Source organism: Sycon ciliatum, chromosome 6, assembly GCF_964019385.1.
Source record: "Sycon ciliatum chromosome 6, ocSycCili1.1, whole genome shotgun sequence".
NCBI lineage: Eukaryota > Metazoa > Porifera > Calcarea > Leucosolenida > Sycettidae > Sycon > Sycon ciliatum.
In genome coordinates, this window is record NC_088648.1 from 5,649,247 (window position 1) to 5,674,154 (window position 24,908).

Consider the following 24,908-nt stretch of genomic DNA (forward strand, 5'->3'; position numbering starts at 1 on the left):
GGTGCTTCTCGATCGTGGAGGGGAGTTGGGGGGGGGGGGGGGCAGTTGATTATTGATGTGGCCACTGATAGTAGTGTGATCTGATGCGCCAAACGGTGGAAGTGATTGGATATGAATATCATTGGTGTGGAGTGAGGAGATAACAAGGTCTAGACATGAGAGAGGTGTTTGTCGGTGGATGTAAGTAGGGAATCTGACGTGTTGTGTGAGGCCGTATGTGTGTAGCAGAGTTTGTATGTCGTCCCCAAGGCGATCTGTTCTGTCTGTGGTGAGCCACGCACTGTTCTTGGCATTGAAGTCTCCAAGTAGTAGGAGGTCGTCACCTTCGGCTCTAGCGGTTTTGATGCTTCTTTCCAGTTCCGCACAGAAGAGGGTGCAATCGCTACGGGGTGGTCGGTAAATGTTTGCAACAACGAGGGAAAGGTTACCGGTGGATATTCTCGTCCATATGCATTCTGCTGCTGTCATTGGTATTGTCAGTACCCTTGTGTTGAAACGTTCCGCTATGTACAAGGCAACACCACCACGATAGTCCTGTCTGTCAGCTCTGATCAGCTTGTAGCCTGGGATTGCATAGAGACTGTCAGGGTCTGATGTGTCAGCCCAGGTTTCCTGGACTGCAATGACTGATAGTTCGTTCTGAGATTCAGAGCACGAACGGGTAAAGGTAAGTAACTCGTCCATTTTGTTGAATATGCAACGCACATTGGTGCTGAGAAAGTTCAAATTCACGGACATTGGTATTGTTTTTGTTGGGGGAATTTAATTTTTTATTTTGTTTTTGTTTTTGTCTTTTGGCTAGTTGTTGAAACTTATCTGGACTCAGTATTTTGGGTGTTTCCTCTGAGGGGAGGGCCATGTCCCATCGGCCTTTGCTTTCTCCTCCATGGTCGAATGGCCGTGGCTGTGTCGGCGACGACGAGGACCGCTGGGTATCCAATCCGCATCGTCAGAGGCAACCGTGGTGGCCCCGTCGTCGTGGCCTGCCCGAGTGCCTGTAGGCGGAGGGGTGCCGGACATTGGGGGTGTACTGGGAGCGATTACCTGCAAGCTGGAACTCTCAGCTACCTCAGTTTGGTCGACAGAGGATGAAGTATTGCTCTGTATTTCCTTGGATTCCCCGTCGCTGGTTGTGTTCTCAGACGCACTGGCGCTGTTCATTTCAGCGGTTTTCTGTGTTGCATCCTTGCTACTAGTACTAGTACTAGCAGGGGATCCGTCGGGTGCAGTGCTCACCTGTTCGGCCGCCCCGTGCGTACAGTTGAACTGTGTGCGGGCTCCCTGTTGAGCTACGCTGGCGTACGAGTGTGAACCCTTGGGCTCTGTGCGCGTGCGTGCTGAGCTGTTGTTGTTGTTGTTGTTGTTGTTGTTATTTCAAATCTTTATTCTAACGATAGGCAGTGGCCAATAAGAGAATAGTGTAAGAAAGGAGAAAGAGTGAGAAAGAATTGGGTGGGCAGGGCCTAGGGGTTAATGACTACTTTTAAGTGTACGGGCAGGGGTGGTCGCTACACGAGCATACAGAGTTGTGTACTTAAAGAGGAAGTAGACCCTGATATCAAATTTTCACCATTTGTAGTCTTCGGGGTGCTGAGTCGAATGGTCTTGGTTTGAGGAAGCTGAGACGCTCCCTTCCTACTTGAATCCCAATCGAACTCGCGCACTTCCACCGAAACTGGGTGACTGCGCCCTACTAGATGGGGATTTGTATGCAAAATGTCACTAAAAGCGCCATTTCGTTCGTATAAAAGCACGGATTACCGCCATTGGCCCATATGTTGTAGTGTTTTGGACGCTAAGTCGACTGGTTTGGGTCCGAAAAGGCTGCGATGCAGCGTTCCTCCTTTATTCCCAATCGAACATGCTTGAACAAACGGTCAAGTGCTCCTGCGTACACCAGTCACCTGGTCACCGTGCCTGCAGGGTACAACATACTTGCCTGTTTGAACTTTTTTGGGTGCAGTCCTGTCACTCGAGTTGAACTCGAGTTGAACCTTGGTGTGAAAGTTGTCGCCTGCTGGCGTGGTGACCAGGTGGGGTGACCAGGTGTTGGGTGACCAGGTGATTTAGCCGTTGATGGAGTACATCCCGTCGCTGTACGATGGATCAGCCCAGGTTTCCTGGATGGCGATTATTGACGGTTGTTGTTGTTGCAACTCTGCCACGTGGCTAAGCTCGTCCATCTTGTTAAACAGGCACCTGACGTTCGAGCTGATGAAATTCGCGACTTCCATAATTTTTATTTATTTTCGTAATTTGTTTCGTTTTTTTGGTATTTCCGCAATTGCATCGATGAACAAATACCACAATTTTGTGTGTAGATGCATGTGGCAGACTAACAATGCTGAGCAGAGAGAGCAGCGTGGCAGGTGGAGTCAAGAGCCGCTGTTGCAAGGTGGCACGGATGCCAGCCTTTAACATACTTTCTAGCAGACTAAGTAGGTGTGCGCCAAGTCCTGGAAAGAAACTGTTTGAACCATAACACAGCTGGGAAAGAATCATGCTCAGGAACCACGTTCGCCGGGCAAGCAAACTCAGTCCTCGTCCATGCCTCCAGAGCTGACCAATTGTTCGCGCTGTCTTGCGACCAATATACACCACATGTGGAGCCCAGGATAAATCCTTATCCAGGACTTAACCAAGGTACTGGGCTGTAGGGGTCACACACAATTTCTCGCCATTGCAGAAGACCTCCGGTTGTATTGCAGCCGCCCCTCGTGGCCGGATGAAGAGCAACTGTGTCTTGGAAGTGTTGAGGAGCAGGCCAATGTCCTCCAGCCAGGGAGCAAGGTTTGTCATGGCTTGCGTGAGGGTTGTGCACATTACTGCAGGATCAGAATGAGAGCACTCGATGACAATGTCATCTGCAAATTCTTGGCGCTGTAAAGACGGCAGCAGTATGGTGTGGAGTTCACTAGTGTAGAGCACAAAAAGCAGTGGCCCAAGGACTCTAACTTGTGGAACACCACGGGAGCAACTGACGGCCTCACTTAGGGCGAGTTCAGACTACCGTGAACCCCGTCAAACCGTGAATGCCGATAAACCGTGAAGGACATTCACACTACCGATAAACTAACGTTACCGGTACGTAAGTTTTGCACCTCTCACCGCGGCGTTGAGAAGGGATTTTCCCTTTTTCACAGCGTGCATGCAGCCTGAGCACTTTCTTACTGCCGGGAAAACTTTACTGCCGCATCAGCCGCGGCAGTAAAACTTTTCCGTCGGTAACGTGCCAGTAACGTAACGTGATCAAATCACCTTGGCAACTTTTCCATTCCGTCACTTTTTATCAGTAGTCTGAACGCGCCCTAACAGAGTCCAGAACTGTGACACTCTGGAAACGCCCTGAGAGGCAGTCAGTGAACCATTCCAATGCAGTTCCAGCTATACCAAGGGAAACAAAACTGTAACAAGACGTTCATGCTTGACATGGTCGAAAGCTTTCGACATATCAACGAACACTGTCCCAGTGAACTCTCGTTTGCATCTAGCGGTGGGCAATCGATTAACAGCTAACACAAGTGCATCCTCAGTCGAATGTAGCTTGCGATAAGAAAACTGGCTGTCAGGCAATAGCTGGTGTCTCCAGGTAGCCAGTGAGCTGTCTCTTAACAATTGTCTCCTGAATACGGGAGATAATGGGGAGGAGAGACACTGGACGATAGTTCTGGGGCAGGGTTGGGTCGCCACTCTTACAAAGGGGACTGACATGTGACACTTTGAAGGGTGGCGGACCCGGTCCAATTCTAATTATTATTATTATTGTGCACTTACGCGTCAATGTCAGCGGTGGTAAACCGCCCACAAATTCGCACGTGCTGAATGGACTTGGGAATTGGGAAATGAAAAAATAAAAATAAAAAGAGCAACGACAACAGAAATAGAAATACAATACAAGACGTACCTGCTAAGGGGCACATGACAGCATTGCTCAGATTGAACAGAGGACGCAGACACAGGATAAAGGGCATTGTCGACTCCGTTTTGAGAAAAATCCAGTAAAATGGTGGCAGGTGGATGCAGATCCACGCACTACGTTAAGAGAGGAATTTTGTTGGTATTTAAAAAAGATGTTAATTATTATTACCGCAGCAGTTATGAAAAGCAGTACTGTGATATTTCGGAGCAATATTATTTGGTTTTAGTCGTAGACGCCACTATTGGACTTGCAGACGTCCTTGCAAAGGTCCTTCCACTCCCCTCTGCCCTGTGCAATCTCCCGGAGGGAGAGGAGATCAGACAACGTCTTGAGTCCCCTCCGCCCCACTCTCTGCAGGTCACGGGATAGCACGATAGGCAGAGTCGTTCTTGGCCGTCCCCTCCACACTGTTTCCTTCACCTGGTAATAGTTAATCATAGCCGCCACAGCAGGACATCCGTCAGGCATGCGCAGTATATGGCCAAAGAGTCTCCATCTGGCTAGGCGAACAAAGTTAGATATCGGTTGTGCTTTGCACCTCTTGTAGAGAGCAGCATTGCTTATTGTTTGTGGCCACCTAATACCGATGAGACTACGCAACTGCCTGCGGTGAAACGAATCCAGTTGGGCCTCGGCCACTGAAGTGGGTGCCCAGGTGCCGCTGTTGTACAGTAAGACTGGCATCACGAATGCGTTGTACAGCCTCAGTCTCAATTCCTCACGCACTAATGTTCCCCGCTTCCAAAGACTGTACATTGCTCTGTAGGATGCTGTGGCGAGCTGTTTTCGCCTGGTGATGTCTTCGTCGTCACCAATCAGAGAACCAAACTTTTTCGTCATTCTCCATTCTTCCGAGACTCGATCCTGCTGCCGGGTGAGTTTTGTGTGTTCGGTCTTCTCTGCGTTGACATGGAGATTCCATTGCCTGAGAACTGTTGCGGCAAGAGGTTCAAGCTGAGCTAGCCAAGCAGATGAGGTACTGACAAAATCGGTGTCGTCCGCGTAGATGATATCGATTGGTAGAGTGCTATCTGCAGGACAGCAAGGTGGGGCTGTGGCGAGGACATCGCGCAGTGCTGCGTCTAGATAGACTACAAATAGTACAGGGGAAAGTGAGTCTCCCTGTGGAGTGCCAATTGTTGTGTGGAAAGGGGTAGACTCAAAACCTCCAAGTCGAACACTCAGCGTCGTGTTAGCGATGAGCAACCTTACCAAACGTAGGTCATCCGGAAGTAGGAAGGTCTCCAAAACGGCCAGAAGTCGGTGTCGCTGAATGGTGTCAAATGCTTTTGACATGTCTATACCGAGAATTTCAATGACATACTTATATTTCTGGACTGTTGCTGCAAGCCATTTGTGACACCAAACTGCATCTCCCGTTGATCGTCCTGCCCGGAATCCACTCTGATTGTCACTGAGAAAGGTATTAACTCTATGTGAGATGCGTTTCAGGGTGAGAAGTGACACCGCCTTCCTGAGGGCAGTTAGAAGCACTATGGGACGAAGATTTTCAGGTGGTCCCTTCTTTTTGTTAGGTTTTTGAAGAGCAATCAGTGTGCCTAGGCCGAGGTCTAATGGCTGATAGGTTTCGAAGACCCTGTTCAACAGGCGGATCATAGCCTCCAGGAGTTTCTCACCACCATATTTCAGGAGTTCAGCCGCAATGCCATCCGGGCCACATGCTCTACCATTGTTTAGTTTCTTGAAGCTATCTCGGAGCTCGGAAGTTGTGATAGGCCGGTCGAGTGGTCTAGGCTCACCGATTAAGGGCTCTATGGCTGAAGCATGTTCATCTGTAAACTGGCGTTGGAAATGTTCTTTAACGATAGCTACTGCTTCCTGGGCTCTGCCGACCAGTTTGTCGTGTTGATCCTGCACTACCGGGGTCACTGCCGGCCGCCTCCGCATTGTGGCAACTGCCTTGAACATTTGTGCGCCGTTCTTCAGTTTCTCTACTTCCTTAGCCTTCAGGTCCAGTTCTGCCTCGGCACGGTCTAGGCACAGCTTCCGCACCTTGTGTTGAATTCGGTTACGTTTGGTTTTGAGGGATTTTCTCTTCTTGTCGTCAGTGACAAATGTCAGCTGTATGCGCAGCTGCCTCTGCCCCTTCGATAGGGCTTCCAGTTCTGCATCATCGTATTTTTGGTGTTTTTTTCTCTTGGCGTATCCCACAGTTGTTGCTGCTGCACTGTGAATGTGTTTTTGAATAGCGTTCCAGTTCTCCTGCACGTCGTCTCCTGCCTCCCCAGTAGGCTCTGCAAGTGAATCTGATAGCTTCTTTGCATAGGCGAGCTGTACTTCTTTCTCTGATGCCAGTCGTAGTGTATTGACACTGGGCTGTCTGCTTATGCTCCGTTTGCGTGTCTGGCTGCCCAAGACACCATACACTCTCGGTATCTCTAGGTTTGCGATTACAATTCTATGATCTGAGTAAGTCTCCATCCCGCCGTAGCTCCTGCAGTTCTTCAAGAGACGTTTCTGTGACTCACGGCAAATAATATAAACAATCTGATTGTACACAGGGACTTTTTGGTCTGCTGCTTTGTCTCTCCTCCAGCCAGTCCAGGTCGTAATATTCCTGGCAGGATGCTTGAACGTAGTATTGGCCAGGTAGAGGTGACTAGTTTCACAGAAGTTGACCAATGTGTCCCCAGTGAAATTTCGTCTGCCTCTACCATGGGATCCCAAACAGTTCGCATTTCTGCGGCCACTGCCAACTTTCGCGTTGAAATCGCCACAAATGTACAGTAGGGCACTGCTGCTGACCTCTGAGTACGCCGTAGCCAAGTCGTCGTAGAATCTATCCAGCTCAGCGACATTTGACGCACATCTCGTCGATGTCGGTGCGTATGCGTTGATAATAGCCAGGAATGGCCTTCCCGAGGCGACGTTCTGTCCCTGGTGTACAGACACTAGAGCTGAGGGGCTACTGGAGAGCGTGAGGACTGCGACACGGTCCGATACTGCCCAGTACCGATGAATTTCAAGGCAAGTCGAGACAGCGAATCCGAGGCCATAGTGATAGTTTTTCGTTGGAAAACAGATGAGACGGTGTCCAAGGATGGATTCGTCTAGTCCGTCTGTAAGTTTTGTTTCCTGTAGAGAGCACACGTCCACTGCGCACCTCGCCAAGTCTCTGGTCAGAGTAGTTCTCTTCAGTGACGACTTCAGGCCGAGGACGTTGAACGTGGCAATGTTGAGGTTTGAAGAATATTTTTTGAATTTTCCTGAGCCGACTGTCTTAGCTGTTCCTCGCTCCGACGACTGGGCCGGCGTGTGCCGCTCCCGGTCCGTCGGACGTCTTGCCATTTATCGTCGCTCATTATCCCGAGTCCATTCAATAAATACTAAGCTCTTCCTCACAAGAAGGAAGAGAGGAGAAACATAACTTTCCCCAGCCAATTCTAAGAGACAAATTAATAATGCTGGTGGGATTCGGTGCAAGAATAGAGGCATGTTGCTTGAGCAGGACACCGGGAATCCCATCACTGCCCGTGGCTTTGCTTGCATCCACTGATTTCAGGCATGACTCGACATCTGTCACTGTGACAGGCTGGAATACATTTAAGCTCTTTGATCTGTGCATGTGCGAGTGGATGCAGTTTTTGGCGCTCCGGAATCATTCAATCCTGTGTGTATGTATACCTGTTAGAAATGTCTCCAGTATGTTCCATACAGCTGAGTGGCAACCTTCCCACGAAGGACCATGCCTTGTTTATTAGACTGTTGCTTTCCTCTGGTGTCAAACCAGATGAAATAAAACAAATTGACCTGAGCGGAAGGCGCGGAGTTTGTAAAGTTTCGTTCTCCTCCACATCTGTCAGAGACAAGGTATTATCAAGAGGGCTCACTGTCGACGAAGCTCAATTAGTACTGTTAGTTGGTGATGGAGCTGTAGTCTCTGTGCATATCTTTGGCGTGGCGGATGATACTCCGCTGTCGGCCATTACATCGGCGATGGAGAAGTTTGGAACCACCGTTGGTCTCCCAAAGCGGGAAGAAAAGTCTGTGGATGGCTGTACGTTCACGACTGGCACTGTATTTGTAAATGGTGTACCCAAGTCCACCGTACCGTCTACAATCGTGCTGCCTGGCTCCGGTCAAAAACTTCGCGTTTGGCACAGGGGTCAAGTTCCCACGTGCTTCAAGTGTGGCTCCCGTACGCACCTCGCGAAGGACTGTGGCCAGCACAACAACAACTCTGCATCTGCCGGCAACTCCACGCTGTACTCTCGGATCCACAAGGCTGGTTCAAGGTCGAATACAGGTCAGGCCATGGACCCTGAGCGTGAAGTTCATGATAGTTCAACTGCTGCCTCAGAGATGTACAGATGGAGCTGCTGGACAATCTGCAGTTCAGGGCGGAGTGCAAACATGTCAAACCACTGACATGCTTTCACACACACTGCATCAGGAACGCAGTGAGACCAGGACGCCAATGCAGGAGGGCAACAGATTTTTCAGCGGCAGAGGGAAGGCACCTCATCAGTCACCTGACACTGACAAAGATGGATTCACCATGGCGTCAGGGAAGCATACATTCCCAGCAACTCCTCGGGCTGACAAACTCGGCAATGCTTTCTCCACTGCAGCTGAAAGTGATGAAGTTTCAGGTGCTGAGGATAGGGATAACAGTGGCGCACAGGTCACAATCAACGGAATAACATTTGAGTGCTAACTTGAAAACAGTACCATATTTCGACAACCTCTGCTCCTCAAGCCCTAGTTCCTCTCAATCCGAACGCTACACCATTCCAACCCACTGTTACAAGAACAGTGCTTGCACCGTCGGAGCAAGATTTGACCATTGCATTCCTCAACATTTGTAGTCTGCGCTACAAAGTACATGAACTGTCGGACCTGGTGCATTCGATGGACTTGGACATTGTCGGTGTGGCCGAGACTTGGCTCACCAACACAGTAGCTAACAATGAGATAGAAATATCTGGATACAGCCTTGTCAGGCTGGATCGAGCCGGCCGTCCTGGTGGAGGTGTGTGCCTGTATTACAGGGCTACACTTCCTGTCACCATACAGCCAGATTTGAAGGTGGACGGTATTGAAGCCGTGTGGATCAGTCTGCACCACTCCAAACAGCGGCACCTTTTTGCGTGTATGTATTGCCCCCCCCCCCCCCTGCTGAATTAATTCATTATTGGGACAGATTTGAGCAGGCTCTTCACCAGGCTGCAGTGGTATCACCATCAGTCACCCTGCTTGGTGACTTCAACATTAATGTTAGCTCAGCTGTAACACCTCAGCTCCACCGTTTCAATGATGCAATTCACTCTTTCGGTTTGAGAAATTTAGTTTCTGTCCCAACCCGAATAACCCCAAGATGTCCCGTTGGTACAACACTGGACCTGATCCTCACCAGTAGCCCTGCTACAGTCTCCTGCAATGTCGTACCCTGTACTCTGAGTGATCACTCGGCCGTACATGCTAGACTGGACCTCGCGCTACCGTCCGGGGAACCAGTTTAACCCGCAACATGCGCACCATAAACCTTCCAGAATTTCGGGATGCGCTTGCCAATGCCAACCTGAGCGTGTTCCAATCGACTTCCTCCACTGATGAGATGTGGAGCACTTGGCACACTAAACTCATGCGTGCTCTTGACAGACATGCCCCTCTCAAATTCACCAGCAGGAAGGCGAGCTCATATCCCCCGTGGTCTGACAGGGAATTGTACCAACTCCAGTGTCGCAAGAAAATGCTACATCGCCAGTGGCTTCAGAACAAGGACAGCACACATCTCTACTCGGCATTCAGGCGTGCCCGTGCGGCTGCCAGAAATGCCTATCGTAGGAAACGCAATGAGTATTTCCAAATCCAATGTGCTGAACATAGTCGCAATCCACGCAAACGGTGGCATATCATCAACACTGTAACATCTCGAACTCGACAACGTATTGAGCCAACGTGTGATGTGGAGGATGTCGCCACAGCCTTCAGTAAAGTTGTGACTGATAATGATAGACCCCCTGTGCTCACCATACCACAGGGTCCATCACGCCCCACAACGTTATCAGCTTTCCAGTATGTCCGAACCAACTCTGTTTATCGTCTCCTGAGAGGCATCAATGCAGCCAAGGCCACAGGCAGTGACAGCATCCCAGGAGTACTTCTGAAGTGCTGTGCTGATATCATTGCTCCGTCTGTTGCTGCTCTCTTCAATGCCTCACTATCCCGTGGTACAGTACCCTCTGCCTTCAAGCTTGCACACGTATCACCGCTATATAAAGCTGGTGACCCAGCAGTTCCCACTCACTTCCGTCCCATTTCCCTTCTCCCAATCCTGTCCAAGCTATTAGAGAAGCTGGTGCAGAAGGAACTTGTATCAGTCATGAACATCACAGAGTCACTTCCCTCTACTCAGTTTGCATTTCGCAGCGGCCATTCCACTGAGGATGCACAAGCTCTCATCACCAACCGAATCCTTACTGCCCGGGACAAACGAATGTACACAGGTGTCTGCTTACTGGACATGTCCAAAGCATTCGATAAAGTTAGACATCACCAACTAATTCTCGACCTCTTCAATGTTGGTGTCACGGCCACAGCCCTGCGATGGTTCATTTCTTACCTCTCCGAACGGACCCAGTGTGTGTGTATCGGACCATCACGCAGCACTATCACTCTCTGCACCTGCGGAGTGGCACAGGGATCTGTGCTCGGCCCCATTTTGTTCAACGTATACACTCGGGAAATACCCTATGTTGCTGGACAAGCTTTGTCTTTGCAGTTTGCAGATGACATTGGTCTCACTTGCATCAAACCGACTAAGTCTGAAGTTTCTGCAATTCTGTCTGCGTCAGCTTCAGCTATTGCTAACTGGCTAAACGACCGTGGCTTGATCCTGAATGCTTCCAAAAGCCAGGTGATCTCCATTTTTGGGAACCTACCTGAGAAGCATACTCCACTCTCGGTGAACTGTAACGGGACCCTGCTGCCTCTTGTGGAGTCTGCCAGGTACCTTGGCGTAACATTTGATAGCAACATGTCTTGGGATGACCACGTAACCCGCTGTGCAAACCGTGTATCACGAAAGATCGTAGTCCTGTGGAGGATGCGGCGTTGCCTCAGCACACAGGGTCGGATAACTTATTTCCAGTCCATCATAATGCCCGATCTTCTATATGGGTCAAATGCATTTTCGACATCTCTGGCAGCCAGGCACTGTCATCGACTACAGGTTCTGCAAAACCGTGGTGCCCGTATAGTGTTCGGACGCCCGCCATGGACATCCGCACATGACCTACTGGAGCGCCTCTCACTGTATCGGGTAACCGAAGTGTACAAGCAGAAGCTGGCATTCCTTGCATGGCGCTGCCGTTACGGCCAAGCAAGTCCTGAACTTCAGGTTCTCTTGCTGCCAGCTTTTGGCCGGTCCACGCGCCTGGACTCCAGCATGGGTCTCTGCCTGCCACCCGCCCGCAGCAACTCTGGAAAGGGGACATTCGCCTTCCAGGGTGCGCTTTGCTGGAACAGCCTGCCTAGCAGTATTCGCTCCATCTCTGTTCCTCGTTAGTTCCGTGCTGCCGCAGTCCCGTTTCTTCTATGAATTGAGAACATTGCAAAGCAAGTGTATGTGTGGCTGTCAATGCACATGTGTGTGTGTGTGTGTTTGTGTGTGTGTGTGTGTGTGTGTGTGTGTGTGTGTGTGCACGCACATGTGTGTGTGTGGGGGGGGGGGGGTATGTGTCTGAGTATGTGTTTATTGGTGTGTAGGTGTGGGTATGTACATGTATGTGTGTGTGTTTGTGTGTGTGTGTGTGTGTGTGTGTGTGTGTGTGTGTGTGTGTGTGTGTGTGTGTGTGTGTGTGTGTGTGTGGGTGTGTGTGTGTGGGTGTGGGTGTGTGGATGTGTGGATGTGTGGGTGTGTGGATGTGTGGATGTGTGGGCGTACATGTTGATGTGCAATGCTTCGATTTCTCTCTCTTCTCTTCTCTTCTCTTTTCCTGTCGGTGTCTCCCGCTTCTGGGCCAGCATGGCCCATGCTTCATGCGTGCTTGTTCCTGGTGTTGTTATGTCTACTGTGTCCTGCCGCTACTCCGGCTTTGGCCGTGACCACGATGTGTCTCCCCATTTTCTCCTTCATCCTTTCCTTTCTCTTTTTGCTAAAAGCTTTCCTCTCGCCTTGACCACGATTTTTCTTCTTCTTCTCCATTATTCTTTTTCTTTCCTTCCTTTCTCCTCTTCCTTTGCTGAGAGCCTTCTGTTCCCATATTTGCTTTTCATCTGGATCCCCATTCCTGCGTTATTTGGACTTCATTCGCTTCCTTGTCATTGGACATGTTCAGTATGTTCGGTTTGCGAATTCAAATAAACACAACCAACCAACCCCAAGCTGCATTGGAGGCTTGGGCCCAACGGCAGCTGGAGGTGGGGTGGACGTGTTGGATCATTCACTACTCCGCCAAACACTCAACTTAGCTCTGGCAAAGGCGCTTGAGGGATTTGCGATTGCTTCCTTCTGCCGGTGACAGTTTTTAGTGCCCTCCAGATTTTCCTCTGGTGGTTGGTTGGTTGGTTGTGTTTATTTGAATTCGCAAACCGAACGGACTGAACATGTCCAATGACAAGGAAGCGAATGAAGTCCAAGTAACCCGGGAATGGGGACACAGATGAAAAGAAAATATGGGAACAGAAGGCTCTCAGCAAAGGAAGAAGAGAAAAGAAGGAAAGAAAAGAATAAAGGAGAAAAAAAAGAAAAAAGAAAAGAAAAATCGTGGTCACGGGGAGAAGAAAGCTTTTAGCAAAAAGGGAAAGGAAAGGATAAAGGAGAAAATGGGGAGACACATTGTGGTCACGGCCAAAGCCGGAATAGCGGCAGGACACAGTAGACATAACAACAACAGGAACAAGCACGCATGAAGCATGGACCATGTTGGCCCAGAAGTGGGAGACACCGACAGGAAGAGAGAAGAGAAGAGAAGAGAGAGAGAAATCGAAGCATTGCACATCTACGCCCACACATCCACAATTCTACACACCCACACATCCACACATCCACACCCCCCCCCACACACACACACAAACACACACACACACACATACATGTGCATACCCACACCTACACACCAATAAACACATACTCAGACACATACCCCCCCCCCCCCACACACACACACACGCGCACATGCGCGTGCACACACACACACACACACACACAAACACACAAACACACACATGTACATTGACAGCCACACATACAATTGCTTTGCAATGTTCTCAGTTCATATAAGAAACGGGACTGCTGCAGCACGGAACTGATGACGCGGAACAGAGATGGAGCGAATACTGCTAGGCAGGCTGTTCCAGCAAAGCGCACCCTGGAAGGCGAATGTCCCCTTTCCAGAGTTGCTGCGGGCGGGTGGCAGGCAGAGACCCATGCTGGAGTCCAGGCGAGTGGACCGACCACAAGCTGGCAGCAAGAGAACCTGAAGCTCAGGACTTGCTTGACGGTAACGGCATCGCCATGCAAGGAATGCCAGCTTCTGCTTGTACACTTCGGTTCCTCTGGTTGGTAATTTGGCATTGGGTGGTGTTGTGTCCTGCTCAAGGCAGACCAACTCTTCGAAAGATGAGAATGAATCATCAGTGAAACGCAAAGGCTTTCAGAGGGAAACTGGCTGCAATGGCGGCTTGAAAGGTCACATGTGACTGTGTTATGTGCCAGGTGCCAGCGGTCCAGCAGTACAGGGAAGCAGGTGCGAACAGTAGCACTAGCAGCCTAAGTGCTAAGACCCATGCAGGGAAAGGTGCTATAATATCACCACATGGAGACCTGGTGTCGATCACAAGGTCGCAGATTGCCTGTTGAGACACCCAGTAAGTGCACCAGACCCTGACGATGAAGCTGGCGAGGAAAACATCGAGCACTGCTACTGTGTTCTCTGTCAGCTGTTGCAAGAGGACAAGGAAACAGGCCATACAGTACTCCCCGACCTTGGACTTACGAAGGTGCGAGCGGAGGGCTCGACGGACCCGGAATACCTCAAGCTTCTGAACGCCGCAAAGAATGGCTTTCCGGTGGGCAAGGCTGCTCTAGACCTCGATCTGCACTCGTACTGGCCGGTTCGACATGATCTGTCAGTCGAGGATGGCATAGTGCTGTTGGGTCACTGTATTGTCGTTCCCAGAAGGTTACGCCAGACCACCCTGGAGCAACTTCACGCTTCACATCAGGGACAGACTCACACACTCCGCAGGGCCAGGCAAGCAGTGTACTGGCTCCAGACCTCCAATGACGTTAAGAACATGGTCCAGACCTGCAGATCCTGTGTCACCCTGCTCCCTTCCCAACCTTCTGAGCCACTCCTCGCTGACAGTCCTCCGTCCAAACCGTTCGAAGATGCAGCGGCGGATCTCTTCTCCCTAGGCGGCTTTGAGTACCTGGTTCTCACCGACAAGTTTCCGGCTGGCCATTTGTTGGGTGTTGTGGGAGGTCGGCTACCACGTCTGATGTCACCAAACATCTCGTTCAGTGGATGTCGGACGTTGGCGTTCCTACGTGCCTCACGACGTATGGTGGGCTGCAATTCAGATCTTCAGTGTTTGCTTCGTTCTGCTCAGAGTGGAACGTTTGCCACGACCTCAGCAGCCCGTACAACCCTCAGTCGAATGGCGCGGCTGAGGAGGCGGTCAAGGCCATGAACCACTTGTTATTGGAAATCGGTAAAGGAGACGCCTATAACAGCAGTGCCTTCAGAGAAGGGTTGCTGGAGTGAAGCCCGGCCCAGCTGCTGTTTGGAAGGCCAACGAGGACCAAGGTTCCCACACTCCCTGCAAATCTGCAGCAGTACGCTGCCCACAGCCATTCTGTGAACTGGGTGTTTGGTGAGTTGTCGTTCCGTGATCTATCGGTCGGCGAACTGTCGTTCGGTGAACCGTCGTTCGGTGATAGTATTATTATTATTATTATTATAGACAACACCTCACAGCATGAAAAGAAAATCAGCCAGTACGGGAGATGTGGATATGTCGGGACGCCGGCCACGCTGGTCGTACGGAACGAGAAAACAATTTACTGCTTTTGTTTTTGTACACCAAGTTTGTAGCACCATTGCTACCAATGTAAAGCAGGTGTGGTCGAATCTGACAAAGTCAACTTTAACCACGGCTGCCACCAATTTTGTAGCGGGCCGCAGTCTCTCTGAGGCAACAATACACAAGGGTCTCAGTGAACACACTGGTATAACTATTTATTAAACATTGAACTGAACTAAAATGCAACTTTACCTTACAATGAAATTAACTGGCAATGAAATTATGAAATTAGTTGTCATCGTGAGAGTGCCGGTGAAAATGTTAGTGTTGCACATAGGTTTCGTGGTGGCAAGTCTTCAGTGTACAATCATCTTCTGGTTAGTCCTGATTGTTGCAATTCGTATTCTGACTCTTCTTTCACTGTATTGTAACGTGGTCGTCATGGTTATGGACCACAGTTAACAGGCGCGTGCGCCGGTGCCCTTCAAGGGGTGTTCCGGGGGGCCTCCCCCGGGAAAAGTTTCAAAAATGAAGCAAACTCCTGCATTTTGAGCAAAAAAAGTGGTTCCGGGCACCCAGGAACCCATACGAGGCACGCGCCTGGTTAAAAGTTTTGGAAGCGATCTATCAGCGTCTGTACAAGCCTAATTTGTGTGTACAGAAAGATAGTATCATTGGGTTGAAATTGTTCAAGTACCGTGTCGTGTTTGGTGTGGCCAAGCTCGGCCGTTAATGTTCTAGGTGTAATGTACTGCTGTTCTTTGTTATCACTTTGTCCTTCCTTCTTTCTTTCTCTTCTTTGTTCATTTTTCAGTTGCAAGTTTAATGTTAGTACACGCATTCGTTATTGCTCTCGCTTTCATTGTTAAAATGCAAACTTGTGAATTTCACTGCTTTTGTTCTTAGTATTAGTTCTCTTACTTAGATTCTCTATAATAGTTCAATTTTGTTTTCAGTGTCCTTTGGTACAAAGACGATTCCTGATGAGTGTTGTACGAAACATTGTTTGAATCCTTTTTTTCTCTACATCATTTCTTCACATTTTCATCGTTTTATTGCACATTGTCTCCACAGTTTTACATTGCATGAATAAAGTGTACACAAATGTCGATTCAGCTTGTATTATTGATTGCGGTTATATAATAAAGTACAAAAAAATACAAGATGTTTCTCGTTCTCTTCTTTCTTTTCTTCTTCTCGGCCTGTGCCATGTCTTCACCATCATCGGCGTGGTACTGTATGGCCGGCAGGAATCCACTCTCGGAAAGTGCGGCCGCGTATATTGGTTTTGCCTCTTCAAATATTTCCCCACTTGCTGAGATTAATGCCAGGCGCTTGTTGATGGACTTTGGTAGGTTTTTGATGATTGTCGGCGGGTGGTTGGAGGCCATGTTGAGATACAGGGGAGTTTCGCCGGTTTTCCTGTATGGCTTGTATGTTTCGGACGTTAGGTCTAGCGTTACATCGAGAACGTGTGTTGTCTTGATGTGGGTGTCAATTGTGATTCTCAAGCCGAAGAACTTGAACACGCTGGCGATGTTCTTCCTTCTGCGGTCTGCGACGCTGCCGGATTCACCTTCAGTGTGGCAAGACCATCGTCTCTGTACAGGCCAATAGACGCTGGATCCACAAAAGCAGCAAGCTTCATGAGGAGGAAAGCACCCATGAGCTGGCAGACCTCAGCTCCATCAAATGATCCCATCGTTACATTAAAAGCGCTCCCGCTGTTTCTCTTCACCCACGTGTTCTATCCGTCGAACAGTAGCGACCCTTGCCTTTGCAGTATCATATCGACTTCTTGCCGGCTGATGTTGGAATACTGCTTTGCGAATTCGATGGCACTTGTCAAGAGCTGCTCCGTGATTGATGGGTAGTATTCTACTATGTCAAATACCACGAAGGCTCTTTGGTCCCTTGACTCCAGAGCAGACGACCAGTCTAGAACTGAGACAGTTTATATTCCATAGGTTGACACGTGTTGCAGACTGCACATCCTTCATCATGCGCTCCAGAATTGCCTTGCTGATTCTTCTCATCTCGGGCTTGGCCGGGATGATCAAGCGGCATGGAAGGTCTTTGCGAGTCTTTCCTTATGATCTTTTAGGGTGATGAATGCTTCGGACTTTGCCATGACTTCCATTCGAACCAATTTCATTCAAACCAATAGTTATTTGCAATTGTCCTTCTTCTTGCCCTTGCTTGAAAATGGTTGCTTTTGCTGTGTAAGTCATCTCATAGCATGATTGAATAACACTTTGTTTGTTTTTAAAATTATTTATTCTCACGATGGCACCATCACCAATAAGAGATAAGTTTATGAGAAGGTGAGATGCTGTGGGTGGGGCTGTAGGTTGTATAGTTTGTTGTCTTGCTCTTTAGGTACTTACCGTTGAGTGCACACAAACATTTATCTGTAATTGTTGGGACTTTCACTTGGTGCAACTGTTTTGTCATTGAAAAAACTTCATTTGCCAGCACCAAAATTGCCAAGATACAAAGTAACCTAGAACAGTCCTGAAGAAAAAAAATCGGAAGGCAATAGTTTGACTGTTAGCTATCTAATGTTGATTGGAAATAGCTTGCTCAACAGGCAGTGGGCTGATTGTCACTTTGTTGACATCAGTAATTTTCATCGTGATACTCTCATCAGATGATATGAAGGGATAGTATTGTTTTCTTTGTTTGCATCGAGTTACCAAGGAAACAGACTGCAAGTCGTTTACAAATGTGCGCGAAGCTCGGGTTTACAACAAACCTCAACCTGAACATCCTCTGCTGTGTCTGCTATGTTCTAAGCTCTATCTATGACATCATCCTTTGCTGTGTCTGCTATGTTCTAAGCTCTATCGATGACATCATCCTTTGCTGTGTCTGCTGCTGTGTTCTAAGCTCTATCTATGACATCATCCTCTGCTGTGTCTGCTATGTTCTAAGCTCTATCTATGACATCATCCTCTGCTGTGTCTGCTATGTTCTAAGCTCTATCTATGACATCATCCTCTGCTACGTCTGCTGCTATGTTCTAAGCTCTATCTACGACATCATCCTCTGCTACGTCTGCTGGTATGTTCTAAGCTCTATCTATGACATCAGTCTGCCAATGTTCACACATATATTTTCATGAAATGCTTCCGCTACATTATATTTTTTATCACAATTTAAAAAATGTGTACAAATTGAGTGTCAGCATACAAACAATGTCATAACAAACATTTCTATAATAATAATTATACCGCTTGCATGTCTTTATCTCTATACATTTCCTCATATAATTTCAAACTCGGATGTTGAGCCATAAATAAATGTAGAAAGGAAAAGTCACTATGGATACGAGTTAAGAGTAACTCTCCACACCTGTAACATGATACTTTATACAGTCAGAAAGTGCAATAACTAGGCACAAAACTGACAAGAGTACTGAGACATTCGACGTCCTGACACCTAGCTTCAACACATCTCCGTAGCGCTAACCGACAGCCTTCCAACTTGGAAGGTTCAAGGTTATGGAAATGGTTATGTCAAATATTGTACTGGTCTTGTCATCGTCCAGTAACAATCGACATTCTTTGTTCCGTTGGGACTGTAGCTTTTGCTCGTTTTCGTTGCGCTTGCCTTCCCCTCTTTGGTCTTTCCATAACCTTGAACCTTCCAAGTTGGAAGGCTGTCGGTTAACGCTACGGAGATGTGTTGAAGCTAGGTGTCAGGACGTCGAATGTCTCAGTCCTCTGTCAGTTTTGTGCCCAGTTATTGCACTTTCTGACTGTATAAAGTATCATGTTACAGTGGTGGAAAGTTACTCTTAACTCGTATCCATAGTGTCTTTTTCCTTTCTTCATATAATTTCCTTCATCTTTCTGTGGCAACTGGACCTATGGGCAGGTAAGAAGGCAATCATGCCTGTGGACTTGGTGAAGTAAAATAAAAGTCAACAACAACAACAACATCAAGCACTCCCAGCAGCTCATAGATCAATTGTTCACTTCTGGGGTGAAAGTTCTAATCATTTCAAAGACTGAATTTGCCAACTTTCTTACTCAGACACTTCTTTAGCAATCTGAAACTACAAATTTCGATCAATTTTACCTCCATCATCGTGCTCGATTGCAAGGGTGTTTTGCTTTCTCAAAAAGTGGGAAAAGCATGAGCAAGGGGAGAGAATCAAAAAGCTAAGAAAGACAGAGGAGATAGAAGGTGAGACAAGAGGAGATGCTAAACACAGTGCAAGCACAAACGCACATGGCGTACTTCATTAACTAACCAGGGATGGCCGTTAACATATTGTGAGAGATATTATAATATTCTCTCTTCTTATCCACCATGGTCAACATAGTGATACATTTCACCCCGCTGATGCATTATTTTCTTCCGATTATCATCTTCTTTCCTTCATTTTTTTCTTCTCTTGCCATGGCTGGCTAACGACCCCTCCTTTGCATTGGCTTCTGCTATTGGACGGTGAAATAAATAAATAAATAAATAATCAACATGGATATAACAATTAAAAAAGGGTATGATTAATACTAAGGAAAAAATTGGAGGCGTATCCAATTTTGAAAGAAAAGGTGTCAGCACTAATAGATTTTAATACCAACTTCACACTTCTTACTCTGACACACAAGACAGGGCAAGGTAGCTTTCTTGGAAACCTCTAGACCCACCTTGCCATGTGTGTGTCGGGAGTAATGAGTGCACAGTTAATATTATTCATAGCATTATTCCTGTTGCTATGCAAACGACGGTCCACACAGCTTTAATTCCGTGTTTGTTTGTTTGTTTGTGCCATCGGCATGCCTGGCGCTATCCCATACCTGTCCCGTACCGCACCATCAAAGACAGCTGGCCACAATACATGTATTCAAATAGGATTGTCAAATGCAAGATCATAACGTGAAGCAACTTAGAAGAATGAGTATTTGTTTTTCGATTTTGACAGCATGTTACAAGGCGAGGACGCGTAGTGCTCCTGTGTCGAAATCGAAAAGCATGTTAAGGGGGCAGCCTACCCATAAATTTCATATGGCATACAATTGACCGTAACTTTGGCGTTTCTCAATGGAGTTGAGTGAAATTTTGACCACACACTCCTGCCCCTATGCTGGCCCTCCGGACATGATTTACAAGTTCTTGCACCTCACTGACAGGCTTTCCAGGCCGGAAAAACTCAAATTTCCGGCATAGTGCCACGGTGTGCGAGCCACCCAGGAGCCAAACAAATGCATTTACAATTTTTCACATTTTCGTGCCCATTCTGTCCGTGAGCGGGACCTAAACCTAAAACAAGTCCAGAAGCAGCCATGGGTGGTGGGGTAGGGCCCCTCAACGTGGCCCTGCAATCTGTCACAACGGAACGAGTGGGCGTTCTCTCACAGACTCGCACAGACCGAAGTCAATTTTGAATTTTTTAGGTTTAGCACGTGCTACGAGGTCGTACCTTTGATACAACATCCAGTGCTGGGACCTCCACAGCAAGCCATTTCCACAGCGCTGCACACCAAATCCAGGATACCCTCAGAAACCTGCAAAGACTACCACTCACGTTCCACCACTGCCTAGTACTGAATCCTACCTGACTTCTTGACACGACTCAAACTTGCCAAAGTCACTAAATCAACGTCAACTACAATAATCAAGCCACATATCTGCAACGTCACGAGGGTGCTGGCAAAAGTCCTGCTGCACGTGGCTCGAAAACGTGATTTTTTGGACTTGGAGCAAAATTCTGCACACTTTCGCGTGTTTCCATGATACGACAAGTTGCACATGGTCTGCTCACATTCAAATACAGTGCTGCCAACAAATGACAGCGTGCAACTCGTATGCGCTCTGCCGCGCTGCCGGTGGTGTTTCTCAGCACAGCCAAGCCGTCGTCCCTGTAAAGGCCGATCTGCGCTCTGCCGACGTGGGCTGTTAGTTCGTATCGGCCTGTACAGGGACGACGGCTTGGCTGTGCTGAGAAACACCACCGGCAGCACGGCAGAGCGCAGACGGAAGAGTTTGACGGCGGTGTTTGCAGGGCATGGACTAAAGGTAACGATTGACACCAACTTAAGGTAGTAAATTTCCTCGACGTGACGTTCAACCTGTCAACCGGAGGATACATGCCACACCGAAAGCCAGGCGACACACCGCAGTACATCAACACTCACTCAAACCACCCACCGTCCATAATAAAGCAACTACCAGCAGGAATAAGCCGACGCGTGTCAACCAACTCATCAAGTGAGGAAGCATTTAACGAAGCTGCGCCTATGTACAACAACGCATTATTGGCCAGTGGATACGCGGAAGGTATTGAGTACATGGGGCAACCAGCACAGAAAAACAGAAAGCGAAACCGAAAAAGAAAAATAACATGGTTCAACCCTCCTTTCAGCCGTAGCGTGAGAACAAACGTCGCTGCTGCCTTCCTCACAATGATCGACCGGCATTTCAAAAACACCCCCCTGAAAAAGATCTTCAACCGACATAACATGAAGGTTAGCTATTCATGTATGCCCAACATCGCAGCGATTATTAGTGGGCACAACAAGCGGCAACTGATACAAGAACCTCCTGAAAAGCCTTGCAATTGTAGGAAAAAGCAGGAATGCTCCATGAAAGGACGTTGCCAGGCCTCTCACGTCGTCTATGAAGCACACTTCACCAGCCAGGATGAGCTCAGGACATACATCGGCTCAGCAGAGACAACGTTCAAAACAAGATACAACAACCACACGATGTCCTTCCGCCACGAAAAATACCGCACTAACACGGAGCTCTCCAAACACCTCTGGAAAAAGAAAAACGACAACAAAGAGTATCACCTGACCTGGAGGATCAAGGACAAGGCCAGCTCCTACAACCCCGCAACGAAGAGATGTTGCCTTTAAACCACGGAGAAGGTGCGTATACTCACTGCTGACAAGACCAAAATCCTCAACAAGCGAAGTGAAATCATCGCCAAATGTCGTCATGCAAATCAATACCGGCTCGCTAAGTATAACTGAATCACGAAAAACCGGACATGGACAGAGCAACCTGATGCCCAATGGAACCAGACACACTGCACCATTATTGTTACTATTAACGCCAAATATAGCACCGTAATGGCCTTACACCTCCTGACGCCAGGCATGCGCTAGTTAACTCCAGATTTACGTGCTCCATTCAGCGCTTGTTACAGTAAGGGACAATTGATATCAATATTTTACACTGCCTGTACCTAGCAGTAACTCTTCACTCTTCACACTTCACGCTTTTTTTTTGTGCGCCTTACTGTGTGGTTGTGTATTTCTTTAGTGGACCTGACAGCCCTGCTTTAGTTAGAAAAGTTGCCTGACGATTGAAAAACTCAAGAAACTCGGAGTAGCAACGGATTGTGTTTTCTTGGTGAGGACCGCTTCCATTATATATATATAAACGTGCCAAGCAATGAGTGAGTACGCAACGCGTACTAATGCTAGTCATGGCAACAAGTAAGTTCTTTTTACGCTTTACGTTTTCGAACGTGATCGTGAGAGAGATCTCGAGAGCTAGAGCTTATGGCCGAAAGCTCTGTCGCAATATTTAGTTCTGATAACAAAAAAACGAGGAAAAACCCGAAAACCCATGGCAACGGAAGATGAATTATGGAGATCGACCCGCCCATGGTTCGATCGTGAGCAGAGTACAAAAAAGCACACATTCAAACTGTGCAACAGAAGCAAAAGAGGAAAACAAAATGAACACTTGTCGTTCAGTGGAAGTGCTTCTGTCCAAGGGTACTCGCACCCGATGGGGTGACAGCGCCCCTAGTCAGGCAATACAAGGCAAACAAAATAGAAATTAGCTGTCGGAGTCACAACGCGGGACTCTGAAATGAAAAACCGGTGAGTATGTAAATATTAATTGTTCGTACCAGCTCTACAACGTAACAATTGCTCAAATTCATAACGTAATTTCAAACCAACCCTCGTAGAATTGTAGTTCGAATGTGCCACTCGATTATAGTAACAACTATAAAGAGATAGTCTTCTTAACATTTCTCGCCCTTCTCATTGTGCCGAAATTCACGTGATCAAGAAATACGAAAACTGATTGTTGTTCTGAAAGAGGCAAACAAGGAGCTACTCACAGAACAGCTTACAAAGACGTACGATTGGGCGGGTGTAAGTCTTGTCGCCCACCTTGACCTTCACAACTCGCACGTGTCCGTTTCAACCAGGGCGCACTTCGGTGACACGACCCATTGGCTAAGTGCCTCGTTGGTTGTCTTGGGACATCACTAGAACGATGTCGTCGACCTTGAGGTCTGCTCAGCCGTCCTCCACTTGAGTCGCCGGTTCAGCTCTAGCATGACTTCCTGCATCCATCTCCGCCAAAAGTGCAGCACCCGTTCTTGCACTATGCGCCAGCGTTGCCGAGGGTTGAACTTGCTCTCGTCCACTCCTGCAAGCGCAAACCGATTACCGATCTGGCCATACAGGAAATGGTTGGGTGTTAGCGGAGTCGGGTCACGACCATCTGCCGACACATAGGACAGTGGCCGTGAGTTCATGAGCGCCTCCGCGCCAACGATAACAGACAATAGCTCCTCGTCTGTGACCTCCATGTTCTTCAGAATCGCCGAGATAGCACGCTTTGCCGATTTTACTGATGCCTCATGCACTCCACCGAAATGTGCTGTGGCTGGAGGGTTGAAACGCCAGCTAGTCTGCTGATCCGCTGTCTGCCGCTGAATTGCCTCTGCATCAAGCTGCTTGACTAGCTGAGCAGGCTCGTTCGTGGCGCCAACGAAATTGGTGCCATTGTCGGAGATGACTTCGATCGGTGCTCCCCGTCGATTGGTGAAGCGAACGTACGCCTGCAGGAACGAGTTCGTTGTCAACACATATGACAGCTCGAGATGTACCGCTCTCATCTGCAAGCAGGTCAACAAGCACAGATACCGCTTGTGTTGTGGCTTGCCGCAACCCTGCTTCGTCATAAACTGTCCGGCGTAGTCTACGGAGACTCGGCTGAATGCAGGCTGACTCTGACCTTAGGTAGTGGCGCCATCACCTGCATTGCCGGCTTCGTGAGGTTCCGGGCGCATCTCGCACACTTGGGTACCCAAGCTCACACCTCTTCGCTTCCAGCGACGATCCAGTAGCGCGATGAGAGTTCGGCTAGCGTGTGGCTGACACCAAACGCATGATATCCTCGTTCATGACATGCCTTGACGATCAGCTGACTCACATGATCTCCCCCCGTAGTAGGACGATCGGATTGCGATGTTCTGCAATCAAGACGTCTGCATGTGGTATAGTCGACCTACGACGCGTAGCAGGCCAGTGTCGTCAATGAGCGAGACCAGCTTGCTGGTTGCAGGGGTCGGCTTGCCTGCATTAACTGCAGCATACTCTGGTAGTGACTGTTGCTGCGCTCCCTTGATGTTGAGCTCCTCAGAGTCTCGGATCGCTTGTGGCGCTAATTCGTCAAACTCTCGCTGTGTGGGTGGTACTGAGCAATTCGTAGCGAATCGCATACACCAAGCATGAATACGGCACAATCGTGCCCAGTCGGAGTAGCGGCTTGCCTCTAGACGATTCAGCTCGCTGTGGCATTGGTCAACGGTCACCACAGTCAGTTCGATGGACTTGTCCGTTGGTTGGTTGACTTTCTTCAACTTCGGACTTGATGGACAGGGCTTCAATTCCGGCTGAACTGGCCATTCACTTTCAGGTGAACTTGACGCTGCAAAATTGCTTATCATCTCCCTCCCTCCCCCCCCCCCCCCTCTCACTCTCTCTCTCTCTCTCTCTCTCTCTCTCTCCCCGTAGCTCTCTCCCTTTTGAAATTTGCTTCCATAGAATTGGGCACCATTGCCCGTTTGGCCTTGCGAAGTAAAATAAAAATCAACAACAACAACCCAAGAAGCTGGGACCATTCCACCTTAAACTGCTTCCCGCAAACTCTTGCACTGACATTCCTCGAGAGACCAGGTTGGCTGGAATGAGCGAGGCGGGCACATACCGCCACTGGGTAGGATTGGTTTGCC

At 48.5% G+C, this 24,908-nt stretch overlaps 1 protein-coding gene across 4 annotated transcripts in view; it reads right to left on the bottom strand.

The window, feature by feature from the left end:
- LOC135819234 (sushi, von Willebrand factor type A, EGF and pentraxin domain-containing protein 1-like) overlaps positions 1-24,908 on the bottom strand; it is a 149,943-nt gene that overhangs the window by 105,288 nt on the left and 19,747 nt on the right. For 3 of the 4 annotated variants that reach the window (XM_065332401.1, XM_065332402.1, XM_065332403.1), the window contains exon 3: positions 17,299-17,425. The exons of the other annotated variant lie outside the window; for it this stretch is intronic. In XM_065332401.1, coding sequence (XP_065188473.1) covers positions 17,299-17,425 — 127 coding nt within the window. The remainder of the gene's footprint in view (positions 1-17,298; positions 17,426-24,908) is intronic. 4 annotated transcript variants of the gene reach the window in all.